Consider the following 27,542-nt stretch of genomic DNA (forward strand, 5'->3'; position numbering starts at 1 on the left):
AAAGGTTTCATTTTTGATAGTAATTATCACACATTTCAGAGATGATTACATTTTTATCCTTATCCCATTGTTATTTTATCTATATTTAGCTGAGTTTTCAAATAATAAACTTCCTTCTTTGGGGTGTTGTGAGTTTCGGCAGCTTTCCCAACTATTTGAGTATGATTAGGTACACTCAGTGTACCCTCGAGTTGAGTCCCATGTTCCTGTCAGTGTAGCGATGACCCTACAGGTGCCTCGTGCTCAATCTTGTGTAGTTTCATTACTCTTTTCTAGGAATGCAAGGTCAAGGAATAACCAGAGTCAAGGGCTTAATTTTCAAAGGGCTCTTTTCCTGAACTTAATTAAGAAGCTTTAATTAAGGTGTGAAACAGTGTGAAGAGAGAGACAAAGTCCCATGCAGGTCAGGCCCTGGCATTCAGAGCAGGGGAAGTTTGCTTCAACTGTAGTGTCTTCTGCTTGTACTAGCCTCTTGGTGCTACAATTTCCCCACACTTCTGGCCTGTACCCTCTTCTTTTCTTTTCTGTGTCCTGTATGAAATTACCTTATTGTACCGGAGGAAAAACAACTTTCCCTCTACCTTTCTGCAATAAAGTTCTTATATAAAAGGCAGATTGATAAGAGAAAAATGAGTGGAAGTTTATTAACATGTATACCTCGTGTCTACATGGGAGATACTCAAGGAAAATGAATAACTGAAGAGGTGGCTTTAGAATTCAGGACTGAATATCATCTTACTAGGGAAAGGGCAGGAGGGATGTAGGGATCTTAGGGGAGACTGAATGATTTTTAGGAAAGGTGAAGGGACACTTAGAAGAAGAGATGGGAGGTATGATAGTGTGACAGTCGGGCTGGGTGTGGTGTGGGCTTCTAGTCTCCTCCTCTGCACTGAGAGTCAGTCTTCTGTGGCTGATGAGACGCCCACACAGGGAACGGATGACAATTGAGTTGCTTATAGAAGATCTGTCTTTAGACAGATAAGAGGAATTCAGAGAAAACCTCATCCTGAATTTGCCATTTTTCATGTGCCTACAGCTCGGAATAATCAGTATACCAAAGCACTGTATTTTGGGGTGACCTATCTTGAGTTACCTCAGTTATAAACAGTGGAAGCATATTCTGCTACCTTTCACTGTCAATTAATATTTGCTTCAGAATAATCTGGTAATCTACTCACAGTGAGTTGAAATAATAAAAATAAATGGGAACTACCACATACTGAATACCTTCTGTATACCAGGCACTCTACTATGTGGTTTCCTTATAGGATTTCCATTCTGAATTAATAAGGTATGCGTATTTTATACTTGCTAAAAGGGAAGTTAAGTGAATTCCATGGTAGCATACAGCATAGTAGAAAAACAGAAGAAATAAGATCACACCTCAGGTTTATCTTCATTCCTATAGCTTGGCCCATTTTCTTCATTATTAGATTGTCCTTCCAAGAGTCTTTGTATTTTAGTAGAAAATAATTTAAGCTTACAAGAGAAACCCCATGAGTGACTCTTGAAAATCAACCAGGCTAGAGGGTTGGAAGCCTTTTAGACACCCTTAACTCCTCATACTGCACAGGACTCTTCTGTGGCTTGGTATAATGCCAAGCATGAGTTGGTTTCTTTTTAAGATAAAGTTTCTTTTCAGTTGCTATAGCTGAAGATTTGTGTTCTTCCTGTCTCCAAATACCCACAAAAAAGCAAACTGGAAAAGAGCCTTAGGAACCTGTCTTTCAAGGACTTTTGCTAATTGTTCTAGACCCCAGAGCAAATGATAACATGCTAATGGAAACAAGAATACTAGGAGCACTTATACAGTTCTAAGTGCGTTACATCCTTTAAACTCTTATCCTCTTCACACCTCCCATAAGATATCATGTCTGGTCACCTCCCCATGAGAGACTATGGACTCTGAAAAACAATCTGAGGGGTTTGAAGTGGTGGGGGGGGTGGGAGGTTGGGGGAACCAGGTGGTGGGTATTAGAGAGGTCACGGATTGCATGGAGCACTGGGTGTGGTATAAAAACAATGAATACTGTTATGCTGAAAATTAAAAAAAATAAAAATAAAAAAGATATGGTGTCTGTCCTGTCCTAGAGGTGAGGACACTGAGATGCTGAGCTTTTAAATCCAGCAGAAGTCGAAGCCTGGCTTTCTGGAACCAGAGATAGTAGTACCAGACATTTTGCCCTTCTCCTCTTCATCGTGATCCTTATGCAAATAATGTGCTGTCTCTTGAGGAAGCTAACACCCTATTAGCCAACATGCAGATAATCTGGTGGATGAGGCTTGCCTTTAAAACAAAAAGAAAACAGGACAGCTGCCCATAAGACCTCAGGCTTCTTCCGTGTGGCTTCCTAAGTCAACCTGATTGGTAGCCACTGTCTGAATAGGGGGACACTGTGCTCTCCCAGGTGACATGGGGAGAAGGAAAGTCAGATGACCACATTCTGTCTGGGCTGGGACATCAGCAGGACACACACCCAGGACAATTCCAGGGAACACTGGAAGACAAGATGTGAGTGATAGAATAGTGTTGTGGACAACAAATGCTTGAGAAGTTGCTAGGTTGAAAAAATGAGCAAGATATGAGAGGTCAAGGAAAGCATCCTGGAGAGCTTGGACTTGAGTCACAGAGCTCAGGAAGGTTTGAAAAGATTCCCCACCTTGCTCTTTCTTGCCTTTCTTTAAGAGCTTTGATTTGCTGCTCTTATATTTTATTTTACCATCTCAGATGGCCCCGAGAAATTAAGTGGTAGGTGACAGGTAGTACCTGTTGCAAAGCAATGATTTGATTATGAAGTTATATTCTGGGGCTTCTGCTTCAGCCCAAGAAACTTTTTTTCAGTGTTACTGCTCACAAAGTGTGGAGACAGGGCAGGGAGGAGAGGAGAAACTTGAACCAAAAAGTCCTAGAACATGGGGATTTGTCAGTGGAATGATTCTACAGTCTAGTAAAATGAGGAAGATTTAAACTGTACAAAAATTTTTTCTTTAGAATCTGCAGGCAAAAATGCTGTGCCTTTCTCTATTTGTTACTAATCAGGCACCTTCAGCTATGTTTCCATTCAGAAAAAAAAAAAAAAAAGAATTACTGGGGTTTGAATAATGGTAACCATAGCATATTTCACATTTTGAAGTTTGAATAATTCACCTGAACTTAATTGCAAAATGAAATACTGTATTTGTGCATAGCCCTCTGGTTCTACATTAGGAAAGGAAAGGTATATTATACTTCCAAACCCTGACCCTGCTTTGGTTTTAGGTATTTCCATAATGAATCTGAATACCCAGGGGTTTCCCAAAGAATGTAAAATGCCAGAAGAATGCTCAAATGCCTTGAAGGTGGTGAGGATTAATTTAATGGGAAATGATTGCCTTCAGAAAACATGGAGAGGAAAAAAGTATATATAAATAGGTTTTGACATCAGACATTAGCAGGTGGTTTTATATAGGCACGGCAGTATTGTCTTAGCACTTTGTTAATAAAAATTCTGTAGACATTGTTCATATTATGTTTGTCAGGAAATGATCATAAAAATGGAAGATTGGTGTGGAAAGAATATAAATATTGAATACATTTCACATGGCATATCAATCAGTTAACAATGGGGTAGTTTTCTTGCCCTTTGTCATTATTTAATGCAAATTTATGAAATGGAAAAGGCATTATAAATTTGTTATGTCATTCTATTACATATTAAAAGGTGTTTTCATTTGAGTTGCAATCCATAAATATTGCATTACTGTATCTCCTTATTTCCTGTCAAAATGCATTTTCTTAGTTAGATGAGCAGATGACTTCTCTGTGAAGCTGATCACCTTGGATGTGGCCATTAGTGCTGTTCTATGTCCAGAGTCAGCTATCCTTTTCCTAAACCTTCTAGATGCATACTTCTAAGAAATATAACAATATCCTTCCTTATACTGAATGTTGTTAGCAACATGTCCAGACTTGGAAAACCTCCTCTTGTTTTGTTAGGATTCATTTTGGATAGTAGTCAGACCACATTTTCTTCTATAGCATTAAGACTATTTAGTTAGGAATTCCAAAAGACCAGTTTTTTGTTTTTTTGGCTTTTGGTTTTTGGTTGGTTTTTTTTTTTTTTTTTTTTTGGTATTATATTGTATTTAGACAAAGGACATGCACCTCTGGGGAAGGCTGCTAAATTATTTCTTAGTACAGAAGGCCCATGAAGATTTGTTTCCTTCATATTTTGGTGAAACATACCATCTGTTCAGCTAAAGAGTTGCTGTTATCAAAGCAGGTAGAAATAGGACCATCTTTGTTTTCATCATCTTTTGTGGTGATGAAAAGGGGGCTATGTATGTGCCTGTGTTTCCAACTTTCCCAAGTCCATTCTAAATCATCAGATTTCATGTGATATTGACTATTTTACCTCCCACATACCAAGGTCTCTTGTGTATAGGCCTGGGCCTTGAGGTCATTGACATCAGTCTGGCCACTGAACAGATTCTCTGGGTTTATCTGGTTTTATTGGTTGGCTTGGGACCACTGCTTTTGCTTTTGTGTGAATTTTTGTAAAATTCAAGGGCAATTTGTATTTTCTTCCTTTTTCCTTTCTTTCCCCCAACTTTCTTCCCCATTTCCTTATTTTGAACCAGACCAAACAGTTAAAGGGATCAAAATATTCCAGGCTTTTTTGTGCCTTTGTACTTACTCACTGTTCCCTATTTCCGGGCATGTTTGTCTTAAGTTTTTCTATTGGCTAATCCTCCTTTACCTCTGTAGGCTTTCCCCAAACAGTATCAGTTCTTTAAATCTCACTGTGAGGTACCTTCCTCATCTGTTGCTGGGTGTCTCACTTTGCCACACTCTGCTTTCTCATGTATGCAACCTTGGCCGTTGTTTGTGTTGACATACTTGTTCATGCCCCCATGAAATAGTAGTAAGCTCTTTTTTTTTTCTTTTTTAACATTTTATTTATTTATTTGACAGGGCAATAGAGAGCACAAATAGGCAGAGCCTCAGGCTGGAGGAGAGGGAAGAAGTAGGCTCCCTTCTAAACAGGGAGCCCAGTGTGGGATTCAATCCCAGGACACTGGGATCATGATCTGAGCCAAAGGCAGCCACTTAACTGAATGAGCCATTCAGGCACCAGTAGTAAGCTCCTTTTGAGTAAAGACCGGGTCTTTTATCTTAGTGTTCTTTGCACTCAGCAGTGTTAACACCCCCAATAATTACTAGATTGATTGATGGATGGGTGGATTGTATTTGGATGGAAATAAAAGTGACTGTCCATTGCTCTGAGAAATGAAGTATGTTAGACATACTTACTGTCTTATCAGAGCTTTACAATTGAATTGGGAAAATTAATTATGTATATAGATTTATGAGAGGAGGCAATATATGTTAAGTCAAACATATGGGGGAAAAAGATAAAGGACTGTAGAGAAATACAATAAGCAGATCAAAACCCCAGGGGACAAGGAATGGTTTGAGGAGGAGATGACATTTGAGTTCTTCCTTGAGTTTTAGTTCTCTTCACGATTCTTCCTGCTACTACCAGAAGGAACCAAGGAAACAAAAAGACTCCAGGAGAGAAACAGTTATTTTTTTTTTAATATGGTAAAAAGTAGCAACTCTAGAATAAGCCTTCCTTATTTCAAATTCTTCCCCTGCTTAGCAGTTATGTAACCTTGACCAGATACTTCAAACCATAGGTTTTTCTTTCATCAAATGGTGCTTAAAACTGAGTTATCATAAGAAAACAAAGGGAGAGAGAAAGAGATAATTTATGTAACATTCTTACCACGATTGATGGTATACAGTAAGTGCACAATAAGTATTTGCCATTATTGTTTTCATTATCAAAGGCCTTCCCCATGAGGTGTATCTGTTTTTATGTGCACTCATTTATTATGCCTTATTACATAAAGCAAAGCCTGTTATGAAATGTAACTATGCAACAAAAATCCTTTTAATGTCTTATTAGATCGAACCATATAAAACTCATTTTACAGATCAAAAATGACTAAATATCAAATTTCTTTCATATGGTTTCAACTATACATGCATACATGTATATATGCATATATATATATATATATATGCATTTACACATTTAGAATCTTGCCTATAAGTCAGAAGGTCTTGAAATGGAAAAATTATGCATGAGAAAAGTTTGTGATCTCATGATCCACTAATTTCAAGCAGCAGTCACAGCAAAACTGTAGTTTGGCAAAGAGATTTAGGGGGCTCACTGGAGTACAATATTAAATACCGAATAGGTAAGTTTTCCATTTCAGTAAGACCTTCATACCCAGATCTTAATATCTAGTCTAGGTTGCAGACATGGTCAATAACTCATTCTCATGTTATCCTGGTTTTTGCAATTTGCCAAACCAGAGATTTAAGCCTACTGTAGAGAATACAGTTCAAATAAAAGTTATGTGGCACCTGTGATGTCCTGCAGAGACAGCACACCTGTTGAGATGCAAAAATTGGTAGAGTCTGATGAGATATATAGGTTAGGTTCAGAATGTTGCAGGAATCCATTCAGATATGTGGATTTCTGGTGACATTTGAGCTGATTCTTAAAGGATTTGAAGAGCTTGGCTGGGAGTGGAGGGGAGTCCCCTTACAGAAGGGAATATAAGAAGTAGGTCTGGAGGCTCGAAGGGGTATATTGCAAGAATGAATGCCACATGGCCAGGAATGACTGCACATATAGTATGTGAAGAGGAAAAAGGGGGAAGTAAGGTCATAAGAAGAAGGAGGTGTTTCAAATGCCTTGCTCTGTGGTTCACTCATTGTCCTGTATGCAGCAAGAATGGGCATATGTAAGGTTTTCAGCTAAATTATTGGAACAATAAGAATGATTGTTTGAAGAAGATTATCCATCCCTACCTAACAGCAGATGGGGATGGTAAAGTACCTAACTAGATAGGATAACAGGTTAGAAGACTTTCAAAGAAGTTTAAGAACAGGAAATGAAAACTCATCTAGGCAGGGACATTGGTTAAGGAAAGAAGTGGGTATTGAAGAGAAAGAATTGGCAGCACTAGGGAAGTGGTGGGAAGGAGAAGATGGTTGAAAGGAAGCTGCAGACCCTTCATTCCAACTGACTAGGGATGATGATATGAGTATCAGTCAGGAAAAGAGACCTGTCAGTCTACTTGCTGTGCAGAGGGATTTAATTCACAGAAGTACCTGCCTGCAAGACAAACAGAAGCTTCAAGGAGCAAAAGTCAGGGTGCCTCTGTTAGCTGTCAAGATCAAGCTGGGTTGTGGTCCAGTAAGGAGATTGCTGATGCTGTGAAAGGTGAAGAAACTATGTGAACTGCAGCAGCTGTGCAGCCCAGAAAGAGGTGACAGACAGGGAGCGCAGAGTCCAGCCAACTGTGGCAGACCCACATGGTCTGTGCCACCGTTGGCAGGGGAGGAAAAACATATGCTGCCTTTCAGCTTCCAAAATATTGTGAGTGCACCTCATTCACAAAACAGAAAGCTGGCAGTTGAGTCCGGGAAGAAGCAGTTCCCAGGCTTCCTGCTGCTGAGCCAGCGGGGAAAGCATAAGAGAGGCTGGCAATGCTGCCCAGGGTCCAAGAGAGAAGATAGGGCATAAAGCCTAGGGACAATGTAGTGATGGGCAAATGCGTATTAGGTTCTGGTGGGGCATCAAGTGGAGAAAGTCTGGAAAGCCAGATGTAAGCTTGGAGATTTAGATTTGGAAATCTGAAGCAAAGGAGGAGATACAGATGAGAATGGAGAGAAAGGTGGACACAGAGAGAGAGAGGCAGGAGAGGGAGAGCAAAGATTGAGATCCTGGCCATGAGGTATAGTGGTGGGAGAGGGAGATGCCAGTAGGAAGCAGGGAGTGTTCAGATAGTGAGGAAGGGCACCTGAACAATGTAGTCAAAAAGGTCATAGAAACGAAAATTTTGAGAAGGAAGAGGTGGCCAATGCAGGCAAATTGCTCAACCCAAAGGACTCTGAAAGCAGTATTAAATGTGGTGATTTCAGGTCCACTGATGATGAGAAACCACGCTGAGCATGGTTGTCAAGACAGAAGTCAGATTAAAGGCAGTTGTTGAGGTGGATTTGGTGGGGAAACATGTGAACGCAGAATAGATAAACTACAGGTGGAGGGAAAAGATGATGGATAATTTGCAAAAGAAGAGTGGAGACAACAGAAGTTTCCATTTGGAGGAAATTTGTGTTAGTTTGTTTGACATTTGATGAAAATAGGTGCTCTTGGGACCAGAGACGGAACAGCTGCCCAAAGGGCAGGTTGGGAGCAAAGTTCCAGGAGACATGGGGAAGGGTGGAATCCAGGGTCCTGGTAGTAGCCGTGGCAGAAAGGGCTCGGATGCCTCCACATCTATTAATGTTCTGATCGGCATTGGCACTGAGATGATCATGAACATACCGAACTCCCCCAGAGAGTATAGTGTTTCAAAGCAAGGACAACAACATTGTTTCTCACAGAGTGATAATCATCCAATCTATGTACATAAAAAACCTGGAAATAAGCATCACTAAAATGCAACAAAGTCAGTGTGGAAACAAACGTCCTCCTGCACTGAGGTGCTTCCTGCCCCCAAATAGCTACATTTACTAACCTTTGGGTAATAATGACAACTTTCTGTTGCAGGCTGTGGTTGTGGGCCACACTCATACATAAAAAGAACATTGACATTTGAGTTACGCAACTTTACTAATCAATTTCTTGACTGTAGAAAAACTGCTCTATCATTTTACAGCCCCTATTATAGCCTAACAAGAGAGAGATAATTAAGTCCTAGGGGACCTACGTTCTAGCCGGCTGCAGAAGGAGCCCTTTCCCTCTCCTTCCCAATCTGGAAGAAGTCTCTGCACTTCACAATTAAATGTGCTCCTCTTCTTTGTCTGTGGGAGTCAGGGATGATTGTAAGAAAGTTTAATGTGCTCCTTAGTACTTGGTTTCTGACATTTGTTTAGTGTGGGTTTATAGTCTCTGCCAATATGACAATAAAACCACATGGATGGACAGGAAGCCAAGCTCCTCAGTTTCTTGTGTTTGTATGGAGGGAGCAGGAAAAGGACTTTGACCATAGATCTAAACATTTTAAGGCAGCACGGCTTTAAGGTAAAAGACCGTTAATATCGTATATATCTATGCATGGTGTCATGGTATTTTCAAGTAGTTAAATCAGCATAGGGCACAGATGACCCTTGAACAACAGGGGTTTGAACTGCATGGATCCCCTTACACATGTATTTCTTTCGATACAGTACAGTACTGTAGATGTATTTTCCTTGTGATTTTCTTGGTAACATTCTTTCCTCTAGCTTACTTTAATGTAAGAATACAATACATAGTATGTATAATATATAAAACATGTTAATTGACTGTTTTTATGATTGGTAAGGCTTTCAGTCAACAGTAGGTTATTAGTAGTTAAGTTGTACAAAATCAAAAGTTGTATGTGGATTCTCCAGTGTGTTTGGGGGGACTTGGTGCCCCTAGACCTTGTGTTGTTCAAGAGTGAACTATGTTATCACTCATCAATTACATTTCAAAAATCTTATCACTTGACAGATTTTGAGTGTTTATCTTTGCTTAGTTTCTGTTATTTTTTTTCTTTTACACTAAATCCGAAAAATGTCCTTCTGTCTCCAATGTTTTTACTTATCAAAGAAAACTTATTTTTTGAACTTAGTTTCAATATATAGGTTCTCCGTTCTCTCCCTCCAAGTAACCGTGCTTTCATTTTGTAGCATTAACAATTCAAGGATAAATGGACACTATTTTGGCCTAAAGTCACTGTATTTTTCAACATCTATTTCACTGGGCAGGAACATGCAATAAAAGTGCTGTATAAAACTTGTATTCTATGATAAGAAATGCTTTAAGACAATTGGCTTTTATTTAATGTCAACAGGGAATTTTACAGTTATTGGTATTAGTTTTATCAGAGCAGTTTGTTTTTGTTTTTGTTTTTGTTTTTGTTTTCTTAGCAACAGATATTCTGATATGGCCGTTCTTTGTTTTCTCAGAGACACCCCAGGCCAAGAAGGACATATGCTAAATACTGGAGAAAACCTAAATACCCCAAATTATTGGGAGAAAATATACGTGTATAGGGAACATAATGAGACAGGGAAGCATTACCTAGAGGCTCTGGTTGACATTGTTTGAAATGTGTTTAATAAACTATTATGACTCAATGAAGGTAACTTTCAATGTACATAATTCAGTTGGAAAAGCCTTAACTGATCTGGCTAACAATGATGTAAAATGCTTTGCCATTTGATTAAAATGCTAACACGTATACAAGACTAAAATGGAGCACTCTTATTTTCAGTTGACCTGTAGACTGGTATGCACACGTTTAAAGTATATTTCTCATTAAGAAAACTCATTATAAACAATATACAATGACAAACCAAATCAGTAGTTGTGTTTGAAAATCCCTTCTCTGTCAAGCCAAATCTTATTCATTTCCCAAAGTTTAACCTGGAGCAATGCCTTCCAAGAGTCTTTCTTAGCCTCTTATATCTCTTTGCCTCCATGGAATTTTCTTCTGTCACTGATTACACTGTATGGTAACTGGTGGTCTGCCTCTACCCCACACTTGGCAGTTTTTCTTTACTCACATTGCTAATTAGAGCACAAAGCACATTGTAAACATGATTATCAAATAAAGGAATATATAAATGAATGAGGTGGTAAATGAATGCATGAATAAATGAGGGAAAAATTATTCATATCACAGGTGTTATTTTTAAGTTTTCTGCCATTGGAATTAAAATTAGTTTCATCTAAATATGTTTTTCCCTCTGTTTTTCGACATTGTATATACTCCAAATGAAGTAACTCCACAGTTTAGGGAAGTTCCACACACCAAGGATAAATTGATTCTGCACTGCAAGACTTGCGTAATAGAAAAAGACATGAGGGGCATGTGGGTGGCTGAGTCAGTTAAGCATCTGACTCTTGATTTCAGCTCAGGTCATGATCTCAGGGCTATGTGATTGAGCCCTGCATTGGGCTTCATGCTCATCGTGGAATCTGCTTGAGATTCTCTCTCTCCCTCTAGTCCCACTCACATGCGTTCTCTCTCTCTCTCTCTCCCTATCTCTCTCAAATAAATCTTGAAAATAAAAATTAAAAAGACAAAGACATGAGATACACACTGGAGCCCCTAACAAGCTAACAAAATAGTTGTAAAACTAAGAAACCTGGACATAAAAAATTTTTATGATATTTAACAGTGCCAGCTAGTATATGGGTAAGTGTTTGGGGAAGACACGAGAATAAGACATAGATTCTCGTGGGTTAATGTGCAAGAATATGCTTATAAAAGAAGCCGCTTCCTGGCCTCCACTCCCAGAGATTCTGATTTATTGGGTCTCAGGTAGACCTGGGAATCTGAACTTCTAATGAGAACTCTTGGTTATCTCCTGCAGAATGTCCCAGGAAAATAATTTTCAGTGGACTAGGGAGAGACTTTTATGGGCCAGAATTTATGGGCCAGTAGGAGTGGGGACTTAGTCTGGTGCCTGAAGGATGCTTGGATAGGCAAGGAGGGAAAGCAGTGAATCTCCTTTTCATTATGGTAATTGGCAGAAACATCTTTATCCAAATACTAGATGATTATGATGATTGACAGAATGCATTCTTGTGACATCCCAGTGTTGTGTTACTCTGGGAAGTAATATGGAAGCCATATTACTCTGATGCTTCCTTTTTTGTTTGTTTTTAATCTAGCCTAGAAGCAGATTTTACATTGACTTCTTTTCCCCAGTTTTCACTTTCTACCTGCCAAATCTTGACAAGTTCCTTCAGTTCAGAATTTCTAAGAATCAAACATGCCTGTTGTTGCTATACCTTAAATTGTGATGATATTTTAAACAAGGACTATTGGGTGAAGAGTAGTGAAACATTAGATGTCTCCATCCACTAACACCACGAAGGAACCATCTATTCCATTTTCTTGCCAATAAAACTGGGAAGGTTACACAAGTTTTGCAGACATGCAGGCTGTTTTTCCATGTTGATAGATATTTACTATAAAATGAGCTGCGTCAACAACATGACTAGCCTCTGTAATGCTCAAGCTTGATAGTGTGTTCTTCAAAGCAAAGCAGACTTTGAAGGTATTTGTTTGAAGATTCCTTAATCAGAGGGAACATATTTGTAGGTCATTCAGAATGCTCAGAGAGACTAATTGCGAAGGCTGGCAATCAAGTTGGCATGAATGAAAGAAGGGTAACAATCAGTACCTCACTGGGAAGTGAGAGGAGTTTCAATGGTGACGACTCAGTTGCTTAGCAGAGGAAGATAAGTAGCACCCAGTAAGAAGAAACCAACAAGATACTTCTTGTCTTTCTTGAGTTTGGGCACTGTGTCACCTGGAGACAACATTGCGCAGTCACACAGGCAAGGTAGGCTGTCATTAGGAGGTGGTTCCACCTATGTCTTCAATTCTGACAATACAAGTATGGAAGACATAATATTAGCACCAGTAACTGGTTCTCTTCACCTTGCTGGGTTCTCAGAAAAATAAATTTACCACCAGCCCTAGCCGTTAGTTAGTCCATGTGACTAGTTCTGCCCAGTCATCTCCAAATTGAAGTGACACTTCTGGATTGAGGCAGTAAAGATCCCTACAACATTCTCCAGTTTCTCTTTTCCCAGCTATGATGAAGGCTTCATGTTGAAAAGGTAAGGAAGCCTAAATACTTGAGTTATTCCGTTGACAGGGAGATTATAATATTTAGCAACTAACCAGGATATCTTGGGAGTAAAAAAAAAAAAAGTGCTGTTAATAAGTATGCCAGCACAACAGAGATAAACTGGACTGTCTTGGGAAATAAGGACATTGAGTCACTCTATCCCTGGAGGATAGTTGACTGCTGAAGTGCTCAGACCTTATGAAAAAAGGAAATTTATTTTATTTTTTAATTTTTAGCGGGAACTTTCTTTTTTTTTAAGGTTTTATTTATTTGAGAGAGAGAGAGAGTAAGAGTACGAGAGGGGAGGAGGTCAGAGGGAGAAGCAGATTCCCTGTAGAACAGGGAGCCTTATGTAGGACTCGATCCTTGGACTCCAGGATCAAGACCTGAGCTGACGGTAGTTGCTTAACCAACTGAGCCACCCAGGTGCCCAAGAAATTTATTTTTTAAGTAAGAGAGCTGTTAGGGTTGTTACTTGAACATAACCTGTTGTATCATGACCAATACAGTAGCTTATCCTCCAAACCTGTTGTTGTCTGAAACTTTTGGGGAGAGGTGCTTTATCTCTACCCTTTCTGAAAAAAGACAAAGAAGGTGGGTGCCTCTGTAAAGTCCTAATTTGTTTGGCTGATACTCCCAAGGAGCCTGTTCCCTGCCCTTCTCATATCACTGCCAAAAGATCTTATTCAAAGTGTCTTGATTTCTGAAAGAACTATCTTTAAAACCACAGTAAAAACAAGCACCAATGTATATAACATTTTACATTTTGTCTTAACCTCTCTCTGGGATAAGGAGAACTGGCATGAAACACCCATTTTGTAGACAAGGATGCTGAAGCTCAGAAAATGTGATTTTTATAGACGGCACGGATTGCATGGAGCACTGGGTGTGGTGAAAAAATAATGAATACTGTTATGTTGAAAATAAATAAATTTAATGAAAAAAAAATGTGATTTTTTTCCTAAGTTACATGGCTGGTAAGATTATCTGGCCCCAGACCTAACTCTGCCACTTTAGGGAATACCAAGAACTGAGATATACCTACTCTGTTATGCCGCAAGAGTTAGGTTGGGAGAAGACTTGATGAACACCACTTCTCTGCTTGTATTATGCTTTTGTAATATCTGCTTGCTTGAGAGAAGCCATTCTGAAATATTGTGGATCAAACGTCACGAGAAGTATGTGATTTAAAGAGCAAACCCAGTGAAGGATGTCCTACTGGCCTTCATGAAGCTACAGAAGCCAGTTTTGTGGATTCATAATGTACTTCTTTACATCAACTGGAACCATTTTGTCCAGAAAATTTAACACTACAGTTTGATCCCATTTATGGCCAATTGGATTTTCTTGCCCTTCTCCAACACACTCACCCCACCCCCCAAAAAAAGACAGATTGCTGCCAGTTACTTACTGTTCTGCTTTGTACATTATTTGGATCCAGTGTGACTGTTGGTTCGACCTCTGTAAGCTTTAATGACATAATACTTGTCAAGGTTCAAAAGAAGAAAAGGTCTTTAAGGTGTAAAAAATGAGAATCAAATTCAAGATGAGTTTGCCAGTGAGAACCAGGTCTAATCATTTCACTCAAGTATTAATTTTCTCTGGGTCAAATACCAAACAGATCCTGAAGCATGAGAAAATAGAATATCATCTGTTTGGTGTATTCTTTGGGGTTATAACTGTCTGATGAGGAGATAGTTACAACCCTAGAGAAAGATGTAAGGTCTGAAACATGGTGAGCCTCATTTTGAGTATCCAACATCATTATATTGCTGTATTTAAACTTCTAAGAGCCCAGTGGATATTAAGAAAGAAACCGTGATTGTCTGATCCACATTGTATTATTCTTTGACTAAGGTAAAATGATAAAATTCTCATTTTAAGAAATAGGAAAAATGCTGCTCCAAGTTGCTACATTAGTTTTATAGAACAGAATATCCTCTGATTAAAATCCAGTGACTATTCTCATGTTATATGCAATTTTTTTTTAATTTTTCATATCAACAGTGGCCAAAAAGAAAAAATACTGAGGGCCAATAATAAATTGAACTGCTATCTTCAGAGTTCCCCTAGTATTTGAATACTGAGCTATAAAGATCTATCCCCCAAATAATACATTTATATTAAAAGTACTTATCCTGGCGATCCAAAGTCTTTTCTGAGTCATATCAGACTCAAAGAACGTTTGTGCTTTGGACTACTCAAGAAAATTTTTGAAAAGAACTACATCTGGGTTTTTTTGTGAAAATTCATTATTTCAAAGAATTCTGTTAGGACACATAACAAGGATAGATTTAGAAGTTCAGTAGGTTAGTTCCTGAGACTAGACATGGGTGGTTATATGAACTGTTAACTATTTTGTAGCAATAAAACATGATCATCATAATAATTAACAATTATTGCCATAATTAAAACCTCTATTCCATTAAGGAAAGTGACTTTTTTTTTTTTAATTTATTTGACAGATGGAGATCACACGTAGTCAGAGAGGCAGGCAGAGAGAGAGAGGGGAAGCAGACTCCCTGTTGAACAGAGAACCCGATGCAGGGCTCGATCCCAGGACCTTGGGATCATGACCTGAGCCGAAGGCAGAGGTTGTAACCCACTGAGCCACCCAGGTGCCCCAAGGAAAGTGACCTGTTTTGTAGGCCTCTTGGGGATTCTTGGGATATAGCGCAAACCCTGCCTTCAAAGTGTTAACTAGGACAGTGGAAACTACCAAGCTACACTTCTTTCTGGCCCTCACTTGCACGTGTAGTTTTTTCCCTCTGTCTCTTTTTCTTTCTGGATGAGTGTGAACTTTATAGTCACATGAATCCATAAATCGAACTCCATGTTCTACCACTGTCAAGCAAAAACATTTGAGATTTGCTTGTTGACATTCAGGTAATTCCCTTCAGCTCCACTTGGAGAATGGACTTCCCTGAACACCTATCTCCGCTTCCTTTCCTTCTCCATGTCTGCCTCCCCCCGTTCAGTGAGCTCCTGTGCAGAATCAGCAGGAGCCTGCCTACAGAAAAATTTACGGCACTTTCTGCTCACATATACATGGCCCTGAAGTGAATATGATGCAGTAATTCAAATTGGACTAGCACCTTTCGATCTGTTTATGAATGGTGTTGCAGCCCCATGAGTGAATTAAAGCACTGTGGTTTCTGGGCAACAGTATTATTCTTGCAAAATTTGTACTGAATTAAAAATATATATCATCTAGGAAAAAAATAAGAGATTCCAGCCCTCCGACGTTTATCCAGAGTGAGCATCAGTTTCAGGGCACTTTTCAGTTATCTTCACTGTAGATTTACTCTTTCTAACCAGTGCAGCAGGGATAAGCAGAGATCAGGTTAAGAACATCAAAGTCGCGACTGACCTGGGGATTGTCCCTGCTTACATGCTTAGATGTGGTAGCTTCTAAGTGAGGAAACTCTCATTTTCTGAGGAAACGAGTTGGTTCAGTTGGGCAGAATCCTATACTAAACCAGCAAAGTTTCCACATGAACAGTTTCCTGTTAGAATTGAAAATTAGTCAGCTTTTCTCTCCACTCCACAGCTTGGAGAAAGCTTTGCACTGCAATTAAAATGGGGAGGTAGGATAGGTTGTTGAGCAAAGCAATGGGAGTAGAAAGGGAGAAAGAAATTGAAAGCAAATGATATGGGAGGTCATGCAAAATATGTTTTTCATTAAGATAATTCTATCCTTTCTGCCCCACCAGTAGAGCAGTGGACTGCCTGCACAAAGGTTAGTCAGCCAGGAGTCCAGTGGCTTTGAAGGGTAGCCAGGCTAGGGACTGAATGTAGAACCCTGGTCTCATTAGGGTCCTGCTCCAGCCCTCTAAGCTAATGAGCTACACATGAAGCATGCTGACTGTGGACTACACATTCAGGGTGACAAAAAGAGCAAGGAGTTACTATTTAGTGGAGATGGTTGGTTTGTTTCGCTAATGACCAGAAGGCCAGCATTTTAGCCCCAAGTGTCACAGCTTAAGATGTACCCTCCAGTCTTATTGATGCCTCTCATTGGTCACTACTTCTCTCTGGCCACTTAGACTTACATATAGGTCTCTGGGGAAATGAAAAGAGCCCGGAAATGAATGAGGGAAGAAACTGTTAGATTCACTCATTCACTCAAAAGGAATTTACAGACCACCGATCCAGTAAAAGTAGCTATGATCAGTTGCTGGAGATAAAATAAACACAGCAGAGCCACGGACCTAAAGAAACTCAGAGATCATTAACAAGGCAGAAATGAATGGGTCTTGCAACCTCTGACAGAAAAGTCAATGAGGGACTATTGAGTAATTTCACTGTTAATTTCATTATTAATGTATTGTGTGATTAATCAGCAAGCACCCATTAGAATATTTCTTGAAATGGGACTCAATTCAGCTTCCAGTTGAAAGAGCCCCATCAATTATCAGTTTGAGTTGGAGAGAGTGGCTTCTTGTTTTCCCTTTACTTTCCTCTATTTCTGCCAAAAATGAAGTTATGCTAAACTGAGTCTCTGATCATGGAAGTCACAAAAGAACACTTCAGTCTTGCATTCTGATCAGATTCTAGTGTGTCATTAGGCAAAAACTCTTACATTTAGACCTGTGCTATCTGAAATACACTCTTGACATATGAATTTAGTTTCTTTTCTCTGACTTGTGTAGGACTTATCTTCTTAAAAATACTATACTTTAGAACTTGCTACATCTCTCCAAGTACAATTTTGGCCTATGTCTTTTTAGTTGACAGCCACTTGACCGGTATGTAGGAGAAGAAAAGACTTTAGTCACAGTTCTGACCAAAAATAAATAAATACATAAAAGAGAACTGGAAGACATTGATTAAGGGTGGTGTTAAACCAGTCAGCAGTTAAAAAACAAACAAACAAACAAACAATAAAAGAAAAACAGCAACAACAACAGAGAAAAAAGAAAGTTTCTGCCTAGACCTGGCCTAGAAAAAGGAGTCAGCTTATTTATAGGCACCTTTGGAAAACAGATTATAGAACTGTTCTGTGTGAAGACTGGTAATGCAAACCCTCACACATCAGCTATCAAAATAATAAAATGAAGTAAAATGTCAGCAGGCATCAAATAACAATAGATAAGGTTTCACAGTCTTTGATTTTCAGGAAAATAAATAGAGACGTTTGCTAAATGAAAACTTAAAAAAGATGTTATCAGGGAATAAATAATAATGTCTTCTCATCAGGTTCAGAATATTTTCCCTGTGACCAGATTCATAAAAGTTATGAAAGGATGAGACAACTTAATTTTTTACCAAAGGTTGGGATGGGTCTCAGTAACTCTGTTCCAAGCTGTAGCTTACAAATGTAATTGGTTTTAATTAATGATGAAATAGTGCCAGAAAAAAAATGTTCACTGTGTTTCTGTGGGTCTTGGCTGCTTAAGAATCTAACAACTTCCTGCCCACCTCTTTTTTTTTCTCTTTTTCTTTTTCCTTTTCCTTTTTTTTTTTTTTTTTTTAATATAAAGCCAAGAAAAATGGGGAAGGGTGAAGAGATGTTTTTCTTTTTGATCTAACAACTTGTTCATAGAACCTTTAATTATACAGAGGAATAATTCAGCAAGATATACACTGATAGAATTATATTTTAACTTATTAAGAAAAGACAAAATTTTATTTTCACTGAGTCTAACATTTGGGACCCATTTAAGAAATGTTTATAAGTTAGGTACCTGGGTGGCTCAGTGGGTTAAGCCTCTGCCTTTGGCTCAGGTCATGATCTTCGGGTCCTGAGATCAAGCCCCGCATCAGGCTCTCTGCTCGGCAAGGAGCCTGCTTCCTCCTCTCTCTCTCTGCCTGCCTCTCTGCCTACTTCTGATCTCTCTCTGTCAAATTAAAAAAAAAAAAAGAAAAAAAAAAACAAGTTTATAAGTGAATGAAAACCAGATTAAAATGAGAAAGACCTGCAGCTTCTGTGCTAAGGTGGGAAGAAAGTAGATGAGTAGACAACCAGAGCCCAGTCCTTGATCTGTCCTGCACAAACTGCCTGATCTTGGGCAACTCATCTCCATTATCATTTATTTTCTTGTTGATGATAGATCTGGCAGACAGCATGGAAAATCTACCATTGGAGAGATTGTCTTTATTTTTTCACACAGGAAAATCAAATATTAGAAATTGGCTCTGATCATTTAATATTTCAGAATCTGTCCCTTCTTCACAACTGTTTTTTTAATATAAATTTAGTTTATCTTTTCTACCAGACCTTAAGCACTTCCCAGGTCAGAAATGGTGTTTTTGCCTTTTTGGGTTCAGCATCCATAGATGTTCACCAAGGTAACTCTTCATTAAGAGTTAAGATTCTTCTTCATTTAAAATCATTTCCTGGGGATGCCTGAGTGGCACAGTGGGTTAAGTGTCTGACTCTTGGTTTCCATTGGGGTCATGATCTCAGGGTCATTAGATCAAGCCCTGCATTGGGTTCTTTGCTCAGTGCAGGGTCTGCTTCAAATTTTCTCCCTCTCCCACTGCCACTCCCACTCGTGCGCGCTCTCTCTCTCTCTCTCTCTCCAATAAATAAATAAACCTTTGAAAAATTAATTAATTAGTTAATTAATTAAATGAATTAAATATTTTCCTGGATGTAAGTAAGGCCTAGTGTAAAGAGGCTGCTCTCTCACAGTCAGGAAAAATGGTTTAGTCCTAATCTACCCAACTAATAATGTTCCTATGAAGAAGCCCTTGAACTTTCTGTGTCTCTGCTTTCTTAACCACTTCATAGATGTAAGGATCTTTTACGAATACATTATAATGGTTAATAGATGAGTGTTCTTTGACAAGTTGGAAGTACTGTTTAATTTTGTTGTTATCATTAATAACACAAGACTTGTGAAAATACAGGGAACAGATTTTGCTCTCCTGGCTGGATGCAAAGGAGATAGCTCACATAAATATAAGTCACAAAGCATTCTTTGAGCACTCATAATGGTGTCCTCTGTCTTCTGAAATCCTGAGTGGGTCCCCTGTGGAGGCAGAATTTCCCTAGTTACAGTCGGATTTGGACGAGCCCAGATTATCTGTGATTTCCTCACTCTGCTGCTGAGTAGTTCTATCATATTAGATCATACTAGAAAGGTTTGCATTTTGAAATATACTCCTTTGGTTACTTTAATGGTCTTGCCACATCATGGAATTATTGGCCTCCTGGAGCCCTTAATTTGCCATGCTAGCAGCTCTTAGTAAAAGAAAGACACTGGATCAGTCAACTTTCCCTCAAGTCTTTCAAAATGGTAAAATACATGCTTCAGAATAGGTCTAGAAGAAATAGCCAACTCAGGTTCTGGGCAATAGAGCACTCACTGTGTTCACTGAATTTAGTTCAGGTGTCCTTCTGAGAGTCTGGTCCATGTATCCTCATGGATGGACCCCATGGACACAGTCATTCAAACACAGAATATACATGGTCAGTGTCTGGCACAGAGTAACTGTGTAATAATTTTTTTAATGACTTAACAAAGCATTCCTGTAACAGCATCTGCCGAGTACCTACTTGATCTATAACTGAGGGAGACACATAAGAAATCTGTGACATGGTTCTTTACCAAATATTGTAATTTACTTCAGGAGACAGAACATACATACATGAGATATTTGAGCATTAAAGTGGGGAATTTTTAAGTGATAGTATGAATGATATAAAGAGAACAGCTATAAAAATTCAAAGAAATTGGGGGGGGGCAATGAAGATGTCTCTTTGGTACTGAAACTTGAAGTAGATTTTTTTTTAAAGATTTTATTTATTGGGGCACCTGGGTGGCTCAGTGGCTTAAAGCTTCTGCCTTCAGCTCAGGTCATGATCCCAGGGTCCTGGGATCAAGCCCTGCATCAGGCTCTCTGCTCAGCAGGGAGCCTGCTCCCCCCCCCACCGCCCGCCCGCCTCTCTGCCTATTTGTGATCTGTCTCTCCCTTTGTCAAATAAATAAACAAAATCTTTAAAAAATAGAGGCTTTAACCCACTGAGCCACCCAGGTGCCCTGTTGAAGCAGATTTTGAAAGATGGTTGTAAATAAGATGTTTCGCATTTCAAGAAGTAGTAACAACATGAGACAATGTCTGGAAATGGAAATGGAAATGGGTGTGTTTGTTTTACTCTTTACTTTTGGGCAATGGGGGATGGGCATTGGAAGTAGATATACGAGACAAGATAGGATTATAATATACAATATACACTGCAATATAATCTGTAGAAATACTAATAATTGTGCACTAGGATGTATGTGTAAAGATGTGTATTATTTAAAAGAGTAAAAATCTTGAAGTAATTTAAATTCTATCGGTAGAGGAAGGGTTAAATAATTTATGGTGCATTCATATCATGAAATACCAGGAAGTAGCTGAAAAGAATAAAGTAGATCTTTGTGTGCTGACAATGGAAAGACCACCATGGAAAGATATAACAGTGTGTTAACAGTGAAAATGCATTCGTGTAATATTCGTCAACTTCAAAAATTTATTTAAAGAAATCAAAGTGGTATTTCAGGAGGATTAAGGTGGTGACATTGTGTCAAATTAAAAGGGAGTGATTGAAAGGGAAGTTGGATATTGGGAGATGTTTGCGTAAGAACAGATGCCAGAGGCCAAGGATAGGGACCTGAATGGTAAAGAGAAAGAGAACCCAGAGACATTCTGAAGAATGATTTTAAAGGACTTTGTGACAGATTCCTAATATAGGGGATGAAAGAGAAAGATGAGAAAATAGATTTCCAGGTATCAGCTTAGGAAATATACTGGACAAATATTTCTCCTTACTGGAATAGACCCATTTAATCAAACCTTCTTTAAAGAAATTCTTTATGTATTTTGTGTTTGTTTGTTTCTCAGGATGGAAGAAACAGTACGAAATCTACTGAAGAGCCAAGGGCCTCCAGAGCAGAAAAAAGAAGAAACTGTTAATATAATGGTCTATCAGGTATGCCATGTTTTTTACTCTTGGCTGGGCACCAGCTGCTTGTTTTTGTTGCATTTCTTTAGCTGAGTCCTCCCTAATGCAGAGATAAAGAGCCAAATGTGGTCCAGACCCTGGTGCTAGGAGCCTTACAGTCACCTCTGCTTAAGGAATCGTGTACATATTTACTTATCTCCTTCATTTCTTGAAGTATGACTGTGAAATAAATTGTAGATTTGGTTGTAGGAAGGTGCAAAAACTAAGTTTATAATGAAACAGAGAGACCTATAAAAAGTACCATAGTACTCTGTGGTCAGGACGATAAGACAGGTATCTACAGCATTCTCTGGGAACACAGAGGTGAGGGACTCATTCTATCTAGGGAGTTAAGTGCCATACCTCTAAGAAGGATGACACTTGGTATATTTCAGAGGTATGATACTTGGGGGCTTGAGGGTTAGGAAACAGGAGGAAGGATGCTGCAATCAGAGAGAGGCCTAGAGGAAGATACAGTGGTTGAATCTGCATGGCAGACTCATGGAGAATAAGAAGCTCAAGGTAAGTAAATAATGGCCTGATGAGATAAAAATCTCAGTGATGAGACTGAGGGTACATGGAAGAGCTGGATGAGGTCATGCTTGCATGCTGTGACCTTGAACCTTTCAAGGGTGTGACCTTGAACCTTGGGCAATGTGGAGTATAAAGAGGTCCATGGATAGTAAGTGGTAGATGAAGTAACCAGTCTTTGTCTTCGGATAGTCTTCATTCCATGGATCTTTAACACTAGCAAAGCAGCTGGGATGGCAAGCAAGCCCTCAAATCTAAGCATAACTGAAGCTGACCACATATAAGAGAAGGCTCTGGAAATGAAAATGGGCAGATATTTGTGGAAATCACTGGGTAGCCCAAGTTTTTTGCTGGCTAAAAAGCATGTGTACCTGGGGAGATAAGCAGAGAAACCCCACTGGTAAAGATCATGTCACATGATTTTCCCTGAATTTATGGGATCAGGGGTCTACAACCCATCTTGTTATGAAGATTTGAAGGAATCTGATAATAAAAGTCACAATATTTTTTTAAAGATTTATTTCTTTATTTGAGAAAGAGAAAGAGAGAGAGGAGGGCCAGAGGGAGAGGGGAGAAGGGATCTCAAACAGATTCCTCAATGAACAAGGAGACCCAATGTGGGGCCTGATCTCATGACCCTGAGGTCCTGCCCTGAGCCAAAACCAAGAGTCGGATGCTTAACTAACTGAGCCACCCAGGCACCCCAAAAGCCACAGTATTATATGAAGTTAAGAAATCTAGGCAGAGCTAACCTTAATAAATTTATGCTCTAAGTAGTTGACTCTTGAAGCATACAAGCGACTTTAGGACAAAGGGGACAACTGTTATCCATCCCCAGAGAAAACAGTACAAAGCATTGACTTCTTACTAGGAAAGTAATTATAATTAGCTCCAGAAGACAGTAAGAAAAAGTCATTAACTTCCATTTCAAGGGGGAGGGCTTATAGTCTTCTCGATGGGTGGCCTTTACCCAGGGAATGCATTCTTACCTTTGTCCGATGTGTGGTGACCTAAAGTCAGGATAAGGATTTAAGTCCTCCTAGGTCTGGATCTCTCCAAGGTACTCTGTGTGCTTTGGTAGAAAAAGGAGGTCCAAGCAAACACGGGACTTGCTTCTTCATTAAGTTTTTCTGTGTAGCCTAAGAGTCCTGTGAATCCCAAACTGAAGTCATTCGTTCCTCCTCCCAGGTAATGCCAGGCTCCAGTTAGAACTAAACCATTCAGTGTTGCTCTTGTGTCTTTTCTGATCTCCTCAGGATGGTTCAGTTTCACCCAGGTTCTTGTTTTCTCTTGATCTCTCCTTTCTACTCTCCCCACCACTTATTAGCCAAGCCTGCAGTGTCCACACATACCATCAGATCTCATTTTGGGAAGTTGGAAGTTCCTTAGAAAAACAGATGCAGTTTTAAAAATGTATCTTAAAACTATTTCCTCACTATAACCTAATCTATTGGATTTGAGAAATTAGCTCTCCTCTCTGAGGAGGAGACAGTTATTAACTTGAATTAATGGAAGGGATTTTTCAGTCATCGCTCTAATTGGCCTGTGGCTCATTGGCCAGAAAATGGGAGAGAGACATGGCTTGTACAATCCATAAGATCACCTACTTATACGTTCAACAGATATTTATTGAGCTTCTAGTACGTACAGGGTACAACCTTGTTTTCTGGGGGTTTAAGGAACAAGGATGAAGAGAAGAGAAAGAAGAGTATTGCTGGGTGGCACTGAGTCCCAGGAAGGTCCATGCCATCTCACAAATCCTAGTGTAAATATGGCTGAGGGGAACAAAAGGGGGTGTGTAAGGCGTGCGTAGTGATACAAGGGGAGCACATAGTAAACAACTCCCTAAGCCAGATTCTGTGTTTCAGATAAGAGCAGGGAAATTTATTGTTTCATCATATGGGGTGTTATTAGCACACCTGATTCAGATTTTCCAACTGTGAGATTTCTCTGACAGGAGCCGGAGGGCCAGGAGAAGCTTGGGCCCATGGGAAAGCTCGAGTTTGTTTCATTTTCCATCATGGAAGTGTTTATCCTGAGGCTTTTATCACTGAGTTAATATAATAATAGCAGAGTAATAGCTTCCTGTGTTCCAGGCCCATGCTAATTGCTTTGCATGCATTAAAGGCTGGTCATATTTTGTTCTAGGGGTGTGTTCCTGAAGACCTCTCATAATTTGTTATTTATATTGTTTCTAGCTTGCATAATTCAGTATGGATTCTTTCAAAGGACAGAATTTTTTTTTCAGTTCGGTGGCTGAAACAGACCATGAGGCAGCCAGTGGTTCCCAGTTTACACAGCATTGCTGTGCAGTCTCACTCTTTTTTAATTTGGAGAAATCTGTGATTTCAGGATGCACACATGACATAACATTAGCCACATTTTTATTTGACCAGTTTCCCGTTTGCCACACTCAGAGTCTTACTGAGTGTGACTAGATTGGAGCTCCTTCAGTCCCCACCACAGTAGGGTCACTTTGGCCATCTTATAGTAGTGGACATAGGCTCAGAGGGTAACCACTTGCCCCAAGATGCATAGTCTGAAGTAGCCTCCTATGCCCTTGGATTCTATTTGGTCCGACTCCATGTGCTCAGCTCTTCAGGCTAAGGAATTCCAGAGAGACTAATTGATGCGGCCCGGCTTACCCAGCTGGCTATTGGAACCTGAACCTGGGTCTTTCGCCTTTTTATCTAGAGCTCTCTATTCATTCATTTCCTCATTCATTCCAATGATAGTTATTCACTTACTTCTTACCCAAGGTTCCCTATTGCTGCTGTAACAAATTTATTTTTCTTGTATTCGGTCTAGTGTCTAAACATGAATTTATTCTCTTGTAATTCTGGAGAACAAAAGTCTATACTCAGGGGCACCTGGGTGGCTCAGTGGGTTAAGCCGCTGCCTTCGGCTCAGGTCATGATCTCGGGGTCCTGGGATCGAGTCCCGCATTGGGCTCTCTGCTCAGTGGGGAGCCTGCTTCCCTCTCTCTCTCTCTGCCTGCCTCTCCGACTACTTGTGATTTCTCTCTGTCAAATAAATAAATAAAATCTTTAAAAAAAAAAAAAAAAAAAGGATGGAGAGGAAACGGCTTTAAAAAAAAAAAAAAAGTCTATACTCATAGTCCTGGTAGGGCAACATTCTTACATGAGGCTTCAGATCAGAATTGTTTCCTTAGCTTTTCCAGGTTCTAGTAGTCCTTGGCTTGTGGTTTTTAACACCCATCTTCAAACGACATCACTCCAGACTCCTGTTGTGTTGTCCTGTTTCCTTTTCCTGAATTCACCCTTCCTCCTGCCTTCATCTTACAAGGATCCCATGATCCCATGGGCGCCATCCCGGATAATCTCCACAGATCAAGATCCTTCATTTAATCACACTTACAAAGTCCCACTTGCCATGTCAGGCACCATATTCACAGGCTTCAGGGCTTGGGATGTAGACATCTCTGGCAGGAGGGAGGGACGGGGCAGGCATTGTCTGTCGCACTCAAGTAGCTTTAGCCCAACAGGCTGCCAGTTCCTACTAGACACCAAGCTGAGGGTTGGAGATGCTAATATGCCTGCCTTGCAGAGACCTTTTCCTGGGAAGCTCAATTCATAAATGCTGAGGAGTGGTGAGGGAAGGCAAACAATCAAATATGCACTAATGGGATAGAGACCAAAGCAGCAGTTTGCATGGATGGGTTCTGGGAACACAAAGGAAGATGCCACCAAATATACCATGCTGCTCTTTCTGGAGGCTCTGCCTCCTGACCAGAACTTAGGTTTAATAATCCACTTTGCAAGGCACCTGGGTGCCTCAGTGGGTTAAGCCTCTGCCTTCGGCTCAGGTCCTGATCCCAGGGTCCTGGGACTGAGCCACGCATCAGGCTCTCTGCTCCGAGGGAAGCCTGTTTCTCCCTCCCTCTCTGCCTGCCTCTCTGCCTACTTGTGATCTCTCATTGTCAAATAAACAAAATATTTAAAAAAAATAATAATCCATTTTGCTTTTTTTTTCCTTTTTCTTTTTTTAGTCTGTTGTCTCTTGATACGGACCCAGGAGTCATGAGCTTCTTCCTAAGTCCTACAACCTTCTTTCTCAGAACACCTTCTATCCCTTGTATTTTAATACACTTATCTGACCATTAGGGCACCTATGCTTGGTGCTGTACAGTTTACAAAGTGCACAAAATTGGTCTCATTTGTTCGTATCAGCAGTCTCTCCAATAGACATTACCATCCTCATTTCTAAGGGTGAGTCTCAAAGAAGACTGTTCCAGTTCTGGCAAATGCTCAGTGATAAAACTGGAGATAAATCATAGACTTTCTTAAATGAGATACATAGAGGAAAAGTGAGCAGTTATCTGTGGGACACTTTGACGGTAGGATAAGGAATGAGCCCAGACTAAGTTCGCCAGCTCATGGAGTCCCTGCCTTGAAAATCAGAAATGAAAAATGAGTGAAAGTCAATGGAGCGAAATTAGGAAGCCATGTAATGTTCATGCCTGTCATTTCTCCTGTGGGAAAGGTGTAAGAGAAATAATGTCATTATGTACATGCAGGGAAGGGGCTATGCCTGGGACCTAGGATGGTGTCATTTCACTGGGGGAATGACCCCCAAGATTGTGAAGCAACCTGAACAAGTAGGGACAGTGCAGCTTCTCTGCTGTTTTGTTTCTTTCTTCTGCTTATTCTTGCTGGGTATTTGGGGAGTTCTTATGTGTCATCTTATATGTTCTTGTGACCCGGTCACTATGTCATCTGGTTAAGTAAGTTAGAAAACATGTTAGAAAAAAAATTATAATCAGACATGAAAGGTGGTGATTAAACATAAATGAGTTTTTCAAAGCAGTTGCTTGAAAGGAGCATCATTCCCTCTATGTTGGTCATCATTAGACTTAAGATAAAAAAAGGAAAAAAAAAAGTGGGAGAGGACTCCTGGGTGGCTGAGTCTATAGAGTGTTTGATTCTTGATCTTGGGGTTGTGAGTTCAAGTCCCATGTTGGGTGTCGAGATGACTTAAAATCTTCAAAAGAATATTTCAGACAGGCATCCCAAGAAAGGAGAATCCTGCCGAGAATCCCAGGGGATCACCCTGTTTATAGGTGTCTTGTATCTGTAGTGACCTGGTGCTTCCTTGTTGCCATTGAGGAGCTTCCTCTTGTCTCTGCTTTGTCACACGGAGCACGAATTGAACCCACATTAGCTGATCCATTCAGAAAGAAAAAGATGGGTGTAAAATCAGAAACACCAATGAGGGGAAAAGACCTGTGTATGGCTACAGCTCTTGCCACTAATAAGAAAGGCCTGTGACCTCAGACGGTCACCTAACCTCTCTGGGGTCCTTGCTTTTCATATTTGTAGAAGAGGTGTTAGACTAGATATGAGATTGCAAATGTACCTCTAGTGTTTACAGTGGCCA

The 27,542-nt window shown here is 39.8% G+C and overlaps 1 protein-coding gene across 12 annotated transcripts in view; it reads left to right on the top strand.

The window, feature by feature from the left end:
• Positions 1–27,542, top strand: part of NCKAP5 (NCK associated protein 5) — a 970,240-nt gene that overhangs the window by 635,472 nt on the left and 307,226 nt on the right. For all 12 annotated transcript variants that reach the window (XM_032354091.1, XM_032354099.1, XM_032354093.1 and 9 more), the window contains one exon: positions 21,515–21,602. In XM_032354091.1, coding sequence (XP_032209982.1) covers positions 21,515–21,602 — 88 coding nt within the window. The remainder of the gene's footprint in view (positions 1–21,514; positions 21,603–27,542) is intronic.

The sequence above is a fragment of the Mustela erminea genome, chromosome 8, assembly GCF_009829155.1.
Source record: "Mustela erminea isolate mMusErm1 chromosome 8, mMusErm1.Pri, whole genome shotgun sequence".
Taxonomy (NCBI): Eukaryota; Metazoa; Chordata; class Mammalia; order Carnivora; family Mustelidae; genus Mustela; species Mustela erminea.